This window comes from Dipodomys spectabilis, unplaced genomic scaffold (assembly GCF_019054845.1).
Source record: "Dipodomys spectabilis isolate Male_0828 unplaced genomic scaffold, ASM1905484v1 ptg000125l, whole genome shotgun sequence".
Lineage (NCBI taxonomy): Eukaryota > Metazoa > Chordata > Mammalia > Rodentia > Heteromyidae > Dipodomys > Dipodomys spectabilis.
In genome coordinates this window covers 10,268,887-10,279,055 of record NW_024870802.1, presented here as the reverse complement: position 1 = coordinate 10,279,055, position 10,169 = coordinate 10,268,887, and the positions used below count along the sequence as shown (strand labels likewise).

Here is a 10,169-nt window from a genome sequence, read left to right as displayed (position 1 = left end):
AAGAAGTTTAGCTTCCATATTCTACTTCAGCTAAAATACATACAACCTAGTACACTTGAAGTCAGACGGACATTTCAGTTGCTTACCTCCAGTACTGAGCCTTGCTTTGGAAAACTAAGATTTAGACCAAGTCACTGCCAGTTTTTGCCTTTGTTGCATTTTGTACAGTTTTTATATTTTTGATATCTTGTAAATAAAGACAACCAGCTTTTTCCAGGTTCATAATTTATTGTACAAATTGAATATTACATGATGAGTTGACATTAGCTTCTCCAGGCTTGGGAATTTAACAGATGAGCTCAGAAAATTTAGAATCCTATAAACAAAGCAAAAACAGTTTGACACAAATGTGTTCAGTTCTACTTTTAAGATATTCGTTAAATACTATGACAGTACTAATCATGAGCCCTTCAGAAACAGAACATAAACTCATAATATTCTCAAAAAGTCAATAAGGAAAAAAAATCAAGACTTCTCTCATAATTGGTATGTTTCAGTGTAATATTTTACCTTTAACAAAGAAATTGCTAAACAATTTGGTATATGCCTAAAGGCAAACTCCTGGAAAAACTACTATAGAAAGTAACATTTAAAGAAAAACACACATTTTAAAATTTAATATCTGAATACAGCTTCCCATTTTTGTGGAGATGCTACCTCCTCAAAGTTAAAAGTTACATGGAGATTTGGAAAATACTGCCTGTTTTGTCAGGAACAGGCTTCAGACCACTGCATTTTGGGATATGTAGTCCCTTTGGGCTGATATGTTGGAAATTTTCTGAAAAACTTTTAGCTGAAAATGTAGATTTGGGGATTATGGTTGTTTATTGTCAACACCAAAGATGTTTACTTAAGGATAGGTAGCTAAAAAGAGCCCAAGGTGGGAATAATCCTAGCTACTCAGGAGGCTGAGATCTGAGGATCATGGTTCAAAGCCAGCCCAGGCAGGAAAGTCCATGAGACTCATCTCCAATAAACCACTAGAAAACCAGAAATGGCATTGTAGCTTAAGCAGTAGAGTGCTCGTCTTGAGCTGAAGAGCACAGGGACAGCAAGTGCCCAAGCCCAGAGTTTAAGCCCCACAACCAATGACAAAAACAAAACACACATACACATATATAAAGGAAGCCTGAAACTATAAATAACAAGTTACTTGCAGATGCATATAATGGTTGGGGCTAGGGTATAGTTCTGTTTCAGAGCCTAGCTTGCCTAATATGCATCTGCATATCTCCCCTCCAGCCAGCCACCCAGTTGTTAAACATGTACATCATGTTGGGTCCAGTTGCTCAGCCCTCATCCCAGCTATAGAAGGCATAGGTAGGAATATCATGGGTCCCAGGCTGACCCTGGCAAAAATTGCAAGACCTTATCTGAAAGTGTGTCCATGCACACGCGAGCACATGCACGCACACAAGTGTACTGTTATAGTCCCAAGTTTAAACCCCAGTACTGTAAAAACCACACTACAGAAATAAATGGTAAAAGAAAAAAAGCACAAGACCTATCTTTTATTCATATATCCAAGAAACTGATACTCCGTATTGGCAAAAGCTAAAGCTTATTGTTGTTTCATAATCCTTTGGGAAAGCATCTTAACCTAAGGAAACATTCATATAGATACTTCATGCTTTAAAGCTTTTGCTACAGAACTTATGAGACAGATTACTCCTATGAAATAGTCCACCTATCTATGAACAGCAAAAGTCCAATCATTAGAAAAATACTTATGAAATTACAATCATCAAAACCACTGGAAACCAACCACATTTTAAAAAAGTTTGATCAGCTGGGTGCTAGTGGCTCATATCTGTAATCCTAGCTACTCAGGAGGTTGATCTGAAGCCAAATGTGAGCAGAAAGTCCCTGAAACTCATCTCCAATTAACCCTACCCCCAAAAATCTGGAAGTGGAGCTGTGGCTCAAGAGGTAGACTATACTTGAACCAAAAAGCTCAAGGACAGCACCTCTGTGCCAAGTTCAAGTCCCAGGAACGAGACACTGAGATACACACCACACACACACACACACACACACACACACGAAATGTTCACAGAAATTCACAAGTTAGCTCTTATTTAAAACTACAATCCTCCCATCTCTACCTCCTAAAAGCTAGGATTACATAGGTGTGTGCTCCTGCACCCAATGCTTGCATTTACTTTTTATAGTAAACTATTGGGAAGAAAAACTAATATTAAAATGATTAAAAACTTAAATTCCTTACCATTTATGTTGCTTTCACAGCTGGAGTCTTCTTAGACCTTAACTTAAAGTATAAGACCAGCAAAGCAATGCCTCCATATGTGGCCAGTACACACTGTGGAGTGGGGGTAGGGGAGAAAAGGAGAATCATCATTACATCTATATTTTAACACATAACTGCTTAGGGCTGGGAAGGTGGCTTAGTGGTAGAGTGCTTGCCTAGCATGCATGAAGCTCTGGGTTCCATTCCTCATACCATATATATACATATAATACTTACATTCATTCTACCCGTGAGAGTGTATGAGTTGAAATACTTCTTAATACCAGTGAACTGGAATTGGCCTTCATTTTCTGCGCCTGCCATGATGTCAATCTTAAAAGGAAAAAAGCAAGCAATAAATTGGTTTGGGTGAAAAAGAAAAAGTTTTTTTTTTTAAAAAAAATTTTAGTTTAAAAAGTAAAAACTCACTATAACCATATACATATGTGTGTGTGTATGTGTATGTATATATATATGTGTATATATATATGTATATATATGTATATATATATATATATATATATATATATATATTTTTTTTTTTTTTTCCTTTTCTGGTCCTGGAGCTTAAACTCAAGGCCTGGGCACTGTCCCTGAACCTCTTTGTGCTCAAGGCTAGTGCTCTACCACGTGAGCCACAGTGCTACTTCTGGCTTTTTCTGTTTATGTGGTACTGAGGATAGAACCCAGGGCTTCATGCATGCTAGGTAAACACTACCACTAAACCACATTCTCAGCCCAACTTTACGGTTTTTAACTACATTGTAAAAAGATGGTAGAAGAGCCTTGTTACGAGGAATTTTTGGAAGTAGAATTTTACCCTGGTTACTATTTCAGACTTTCCAGGAAAGATCAAATCATTCAGCATATGATGAGAACAAGAGTCAAAAGCCAATTATCTAGACTGTGGTATACCTTAATATTTTTATTTCTGACTATCCACACTGAGTTAACTTTCCAGACTACTTCAAAGTCGGAATTTGTGATGTTTCTCAAACCATAATCTCAGGAAAATGACCACCATCTAAACAATGACTTAAAAATGCTACTTTAAATAATTTTTCTTATCATAAATCACTTAAGATTTCCGTGGAAGAGGGGAGAAGGATCATTTATTAAAGGGAGTTGACAAAAGCGATTGGTGGTACGGAATCTGGAATTATTACTCCTTGTGTAACAAAATAGAAGAATGTAATATAAAATGGACTGATATTTAACTATCAAACTGGCACAATTAAATTGTTAACAAGCAATGTTATTAACTTAGGACTTAGAATTCTCTCTCTATTACTTGGAGTGTAAACTGGTAAGCCTTCCTAAAGTATCTAGAAAATTATATAGTATACTCTTCCACCTAGCTGGTTCTTTTCTCCAGGAGAATCACAAGGTAGAAATATATTATCTGAGCCTGCCGGCCCCGGTGGCTCACGCCTATAATCCTAGCTACTGAGGAGGCTGAGATCTGAGGATCATGGTTCAAAGCCAGCCTGGGCAAGAAAAGTCTGTGAGACTCTTATCTACAATAAACCACTAGAAAACTGGAAGTGGCGCTGTGGCTCAAGCAGTAGAGCGCTCGCCTTGAGATGAAGCCCCATGACCGACAAAAAAAAAAAAAAAAAAAAGGAAATATATTATCTGATTCACACAAAGTCACTGAAATACTGTTCATGAAAGGTAAAAACTGGAAAAATAAATGCCCATTATCAAGACTGATAAGCAGTGATTTCCAATAAGGGAAATAAAATATGCAAAGATCTTTGCATAACATGATGGAAAGAGATCAGTTTCCAAGTAATGCTAAATGTTTAAAAAAATCCCATTTCTGGACTATGTAGAGCACATCAATCGTTCTCAAAATCTGACCCTTAGACCAGCAGCACCAGCTTCACCAGAAACTTGATAGAAATGCAACTTCTCAGACCTTACCATAGGCCTACTGATTTAGAAACTCTGGGACCCAGCTATCTATAGCTACATTCAATGCACACTAAAGTTGAGAAGAAAAAAGACTAATTGCAATATAGGGCTGGGAAGGTGGCTCAGTGGTAGAGTGCTTGTCTTGCATGCATAAGGCCCTAGGTTCGATTCCTCAGCACCACATAAGCAGAAAAAGCCGGAAGTGGGGCTGAGGCTCAAGTGGTAAGAGTGCTAGTCTATAGCTGAAGAGCTTAGAGACAGCGCCCAGGCCGAGTTCAGGCCCCACGACTGACGCCCTCCCCCCCCCCCCCAAATTGTTTGTGTACTTTATAAAGACATGTATTTCATTTTTCTAAGTGATAACAGGCCAGGTGTTATAGCTCACTAATCCAAGCTACCCAGAAGACAGAAATCAGGAGGATCAAAGTTCAAGGCCAGCCTGGGTAAAAAGTTCTCAAGGCCTCATTTCAACAACAACAAAAAGCTGAACATGACAGAATGTGCCTGTCATTCTGAGTAGGAAATACAAATAGGATGATCAAGGTACAGGCTGTGCTATGCATAAAGGCAATACCCTATTAAAATAATGAAAGGGAAAAGGATGACAGAGCAACTCTGACCAAGAAGATACACTGTATTAAAAAATGGACATGTTGGGCTGGGAAGGGGGCTCAGTGGTAGAGCGCTTGCCTTGCATGCCTGAGGCCCTGGGTTCGATTCCTCAGCACCACATAAGCAAAAAAGAAAAAAGCCGGAAGTGGCGCTGTGGCTCAAGGGGTAGAGAGCTAGCCTTGAGCTGAAGAGCTGAGGGACAGCGCCCAGGCCCAGAGTTCAGGCCCCACGACCGGACCCCCCCCCCCCAAAAAAAAATGGACATGTTGGGGCTGGGAAGGTGGCTCAGTGGTAGAGTGCTTGCCTTGCACACATGAGGCCCTAGGTTCGATTCCTCAGCACCACATAAGCAGAAAAAGCCAGAAGTGGGGCTGAGGCTCAAGTGGTAGAGCGCTAGTCTACAGCTGGAGAGCTGAGGGATGGTGCCCAAGCCGAGTTCAGGCCCCATGACCGACAAAAAAAAAAAGACATGTTAAAATGAAAGCCCCTGATACAACTAATTGATGTTACGAAAAAAATAAAAAATAAAAGGGCTGGGATATTGGGACATGGTTCTAATGATTATATGCCTTTGTGAGCACAAGTCCCTAGGTTCAAACTGTAGTACCACCAAAAGGAGGAAAAAAAAAAATTGTGGACAGGGCTGGGAATGTGGCTTAGTGGTAGAGTGCTTGCCTAGCATCCATGAAGCCCTGGGTTTGATTCCTCAGTACCACATAAACAGAAAAAGCTGGAAGTGGAGCTGTGGCTCAAGTGTTAAGAGTGCTAGCCTTGAGCCAAAGAAGCTCAGGGACAGTTCCCAGACCCTGAGTTCAAGCCCCAGGACTGGTGCACAAAAAAAACCCCCCAAAAACCTAGGGGACACATCTTCAAAAAATACACCAGAACAGTTGAAAATGTGTAGGTGTGACCACCTGTCTACAATAACATACCTATTTGATTGGTAACTTACAAGAGCTGGGTGAGGTCTGGTGGACTTCCCAGGAAAGTCTTGAGGAAATGGAAGAGGGAGAGAACAGAAAGGGAAGTCATTGCAACGGAAACTATTACTCCCCTGTTCATTATTCAACGGTCTTCAGAGGCTTGTCATGTGGGAAGATTTGACAATAAAAATTGAGAACTTATTTTTTTTGGATACTTTCAAAAAGGCTCTTGGAACAATAAAGAAAATCTAAACTTCCTTAGGACCCTTCATAACTACTGGGCAATCTAGCCAAAGTAGCACAATCTCCATTAAATGAAACCTTTATGCTGGATGCTGGTGGCTCACACCTGTAATCCTAGCTATTCAGGAAGCTGAGGATCAGCTAACCTATCCTGCCAACCTAGGCAGCAAAGTCCATGCGACTCATCGCCAATTAGCTTCCAAAAGGTTGGAAGTAAGCTGTTGCTCAAGTGGTAGAGTGCCAGCCTTGAGCAAAAGAGCTCAGAGACAGTGCCTAGGTCCTGGGTTCAAACACTAGGACAGATGTATGTATGTCCTGGGTTCAAACCCTAGGAGAGAGATGGATGGGCACAAGGATGGATGGATGGATGGATGGACGGACGGACGGACACACACACACACCATACAGAGAAACTTTTATGATGTAAATTTTCTGTCTTACTAATTCATCTTACTAAACATACTAAAGTTATATATTTTTTTACTCATTTCATGATGCTTTAATAAGGAAACCAGGCTTCAACAACAAATAAGGCTTCAATTTTAGAATTCATCAACCTTAACTTTGTCAGTTCATCCAGCTCCTAAACTTTAGGAGATTATTTTAAAATTTACTCTAGTGAACATAATACTGCAGGCTGATGTTTGCAATATTCCACAGATTACCAATTCTTTAGAAAAGGACGTGGTACAAAATTGAATTTTAGTGGGGGTCTTAAAGGACTCACGAGAGGCTGGGATGGCAAGGAGTGGGATGTTTCTAATAATAAAAACAGTGAGGTGGGATAATAAAACAACAGTGAAAGCTGAAATCTTAGCCTGAACCCTTCAACAAAGATCAGGACTAAGATCACAACAGTTTGTGCTACCAATGCCCTGAGGATCAGCGAATTATAATTTTTTTTTTTTTTTTTGGGTCCAGTCGTGGGGCCTGAACTCTGGGCCTGGGCGCTGTCCCTCAGCTCTTCAGCTCAAGGCTAGCACTCTACCACTTGAGGCACAGCGCCACTTCTGGCTTTTTTCTTTTTGCTTATGTGGTGCTGAGGAATCGAACCCAGGGCCTCATGCATGCAAGGCAAGCACTCTATCACTGAGCCACCTTCCCAGCCCCTAATTTATTGTTTTTTTGGTCGGTCATGGGGCCTGAACTCTGGGCCTGGTCACTGTCCCTCAGCTCTTCAGCTCAAGACTAGCGCTCTACCACTTGGGCCACAGCACCACTTCTGGGTTTTGCTGCTTATGTGGTGCTGAGGAATCGAACCTAGCGCCTCATGCGTGCAAGGAAAGCACTCTACTACTGAGCCACCTTCCCAGCCCTATAATTTGGTTTTCTTAAGACATATTAAGGAGAAAAATCACCTAAGATTCATACTTGTCAACTTGTGAATTAATGTTAAGTAACAAACTGCTAGAAAATAGATAGGGATTCCTTTTTTTTTTTTGTATGTTTTTGTCTTTATTTTTTGGAGACAGAGCCTGGTATAGTATTCAATTAGCGATCCTTCAACTTCAGCCTCACAGGTTAGTGAAATATAGTTATATATCAGTTTGGCCGCTAATTAAGTGCCAGTTTCTAAGCCGTTAACCATTATTAAATACAACCACATGCCCTTGTCTGCCTGTGAAATAGGCGTTTCATTAAAGGCCAATGGTGGCCAGTTGCACTTGCTAGGTCTTCTGTCACTGTTGTCCCGTCTCATTGAACATCTATCTACCCGGGACAGTAAGATCACTAGGTAAAGGTAAAAGGCAAAGAGAAGCGCTCGGGGACCAGGAACAATCTCTAGCATGACAAACATTTACAGCCAAAAATATATCCAGACAATTCTGGATTTCTCCAAGGAAAAAAGCCTTTCTTCCCGAGGATCACCTACAGACTGAAATCGAACCTAAGGACCGTGCGCCGTCAGCGGCCGAATCTCGCGTCACTCTCACTTGGACGATGGACCATGGCTGAGGCCTGCTTAAAGGCTGCCATCTTCCTCGTCGTGGAAGCCAGCCACCCGGGCCATTCGCCATTCACACCAAAGGAGGCACTCCCGGCCAGCGATGGGGTCGAAAGCCCGAGTTCTAGTCCAACATTCGGTCACTGAGTGACCTTGGGGAACTCTATTCGTGGCGAGTCTGTCTCTGTTTTTCTCTGTCTCTCTCTCCACTGCAAAATATAATCTAAAGGGCTTCGGGAGCCTGGCGAGTTCGGGGGCCTGAGGTCGCTCGGCGGCTGAGCGCGTCCTCTGGCCCGACCCTCATTTTCCCTGCCTCTCCGGTCCCTCACCGATCCCATCATGTCCCCATGCCCAGGGAAGATCTCGCGGTGTTTACCGGATCTGAAACCGTCAGAATATCAAATCTGCTCCTCAAAGCCAAGGCGCAAGGTCTGAGCCCGAGAGCCCCTCTGCACTTACCTTTGCCAAAGTCACAAATTCGACGGCCGACGTCCTTCAAACAACGAAGACACCGACTTAGCCTAACCGGAAAGAGTCCGCCTGTCCCCGCCTCTCGCACCCAACGGACCCAAAGACTGGGTCTCTTGAGCTGATTAGATAGAGCGCTAAGTCCCGCCCTTCCGCTTCCGGTAGCCACTGGAGCCGGCCGATAGAGAACGGAAGTAACGTTAAGCCCGCCCCAACTTCCGGAAGAGCAGCATGGAGCGGTAGGTGCACGGGTCTTAATTCCGCGTGTGAGAAGATTCAGCCTGCGGTCTGGGCTAGTGAGGCGCCTGCGTCCTGGTACGGGTGAGTGAGGAGACGCAAACAAGACGTCAGTAACCCTTTTTTGCTCTTAGGTCTGTTCCGGAGCCAGGTCCCCTGGCCCCCCTGCCCAGGCATCTTCCGATCGGAGTGGGTCCTATTCTTTCCTTGGGAAGAAGTCTCAATCCCCTGCCCCTGATCGCCGTGACCTTTGGAACCTCGGTTTTCTCTGGTCCGAAAGGGGTTGGACTCCCACACGCTGGACCCCTTGCACTTAAACTTTCCTGTTTCTGTGAAACACGCCCTTTCCCATACTTGATGCGAAATCCTAAATTCCCTCTCAGTTGTCACCTCTTCTCCAGTCTCAAACTCTCCTAGATTCTTATTCACAAAGCATCTCTCAGAACCAACACCTGTCTTCCGTCCTCATTTATACCTAGTTCTGGTTCTCATGATTTCCCCGCTGTATTTCATTTGGATCCTTCCTGATTTGCTTCCCTGCAGTCTTCTTTTCCTGTTGAAATCTACAGCCTGAAGTAGTATAGCTTTCTTTCCATTTTCTTTACTGAAGTTTGAACTCAGAGCCACGTCCACATCCATTTTATTGCTTTAATTTTCAAGTAAGGTCTTGTGGTTTTTGCCTAGGCTGTCCTGGCACTGTGATATTCCTACTTCCAGCTTCCTTAAAAGCTTGGCCAGCATGCCACGCTTGTTTGCTGAGATTTTTTTTTGGGGGGGGGAATGGGGGTGGGTGTTGTTAGGATTGTTAGGCTGTTAGAGCTGGTCACAAACCAAAAGCCTCCCATTCTCCACTTTCTGGGTCGCTGAGATTACAGTATTTTTCCAGTTAATGTTCTGTCACTTCCCTTATGCAAGTCTTTGATTTGCAAGATAAACTATTTTATTGTAATTTAATATCTTCCACATAAAGCCCAACCTGTCTTTTAAAATTAACCTCCAATTATGTTTTAATCTCTGTGTGGTTTAGTTGACTAATTCTTCAAAGAAAGAATAATTCTTCAAAGTTAAGTCTTTGAGTAATTGTTCAATAAGTATGTTATTGGTTATTGAAATAATAGACTTTTCCTTTTTTTTTTAACATTACTGTTCAGCACATTGTTTTTATATCTATCCAACTTAACATTCAATTCCAAAGCATCTTCCTTTTGAAACTCACTTCCTTTTTGTTTATGGTTTATACTCTGGTATATATGTATATATATATATATATATATATATTTTTTTTTTTTTTTATGTAGTTGATTTCCCTTCTAAAATGTTCAGTTGAAAGTAACGGTTTATATATTCATTAATATATTTCTGATGTAAAGACTTTGCTTAATGAGTATTTCGTACATTGTTTTTCCTGGAGGAAGGTTTGTAATTTTGAATCAGACCCCTTTGGAAAGATGAAAAATGGATTAACAGGGACCTGACATCTGAACTATCCAGGTGATAGTTCTGTATCTTGTCTAGCTTCTTGGTAGAAAATTGTCTTACCTAGTGGTCACAGCCTTTATGAAGCCTGCTCCTCATG

General features: G+C 41.8%; 2 protein-coding genes across 9 annotated transcripts in view; one reads left to right on the top strand and one right to left on the bottom strand.

The window, feature by feature from the left end:
• Positions 1-208: 208 nt before the first annotated feature.
• Positions 209-8,437, bottom strand: Atp5mk (ATP synthase membrane subunit k). Of its 3 annotated transcripts, none has more exons than XM_042689456.1 (5): positions 8,348-8,437; positions 5,730-5,767; positions 2,486-2,581; positions 2,228-2,320; positions 209-316 (listed from the first exon to the last, which is right to left on the bottom strand). In XM_042689456.1, exons 3-4 carry the CDS (start codon positions 2,570-2,572, stop codon positions 2,231-2,233), a joined length of 177 nt encoding a protein of 58 aa, XP_042545390.1. In that variant the 5' UTR covers positions 2,573-2,581; positions 5,730-5,767; positions 8,348-8,437; the 3' UTR covers positions 209-316; positions 2,228-2,230. The 3 variants fall into 3 exon arrangements, with proteins under 3 accessions (XP_042545390.1, XP_042545388.1, XP_042545389.1); XM_042689454.1 differs by having other exon boundaries at positions 5,710-5,767; positions 8,348-8,366; XM_042689455.1 differs by lacking the exon at positions 5,730-5,767.
• A 141-nt stretch (positions 8,438-8,578) lies between these two features.
• The window catches only part of Pdcd11 (programmed cell death 11), a 46,006-nt gene continuing 44,415 nt past the window's right edge, over positions 8,579-10,169 (top strand). For 4 of the 6 annotated variants that reach the window (XM_042689262.1, XM_042689260.1, XM_042689261.1 and 1 more), the window contains exon 1: positions 8,580-8,677. The gene's annotated coding sequence lies outside the window, so the exon portion shown is untranslated. Of the gene's footprint in view, positions 8,678-8,877; positions 8,886-10,169 lie in introns of all 6 variants that reach the window. The other 2 variants (XM_042689258.1, XM_042689259.1) reach the window with 2 other exon arrangements.

Bases quoted from the DNA above. Each gene is read 5' to 3' on its own strand.
- Atp5mk (XM_042689456.1), bottom strand. From the start codon at position 2,572: ATGGCAGGCGCAGAAAATGAAGGCCAATTCCAGTTCACTGGTATTAAG. The intron at 2,321-2,485 runs GTAAGTATTATA...CCCACTCCACAG, and splicing joins CTCTCACGGGTAGAATGAAT to TGTGTACTGGCCACATATGG.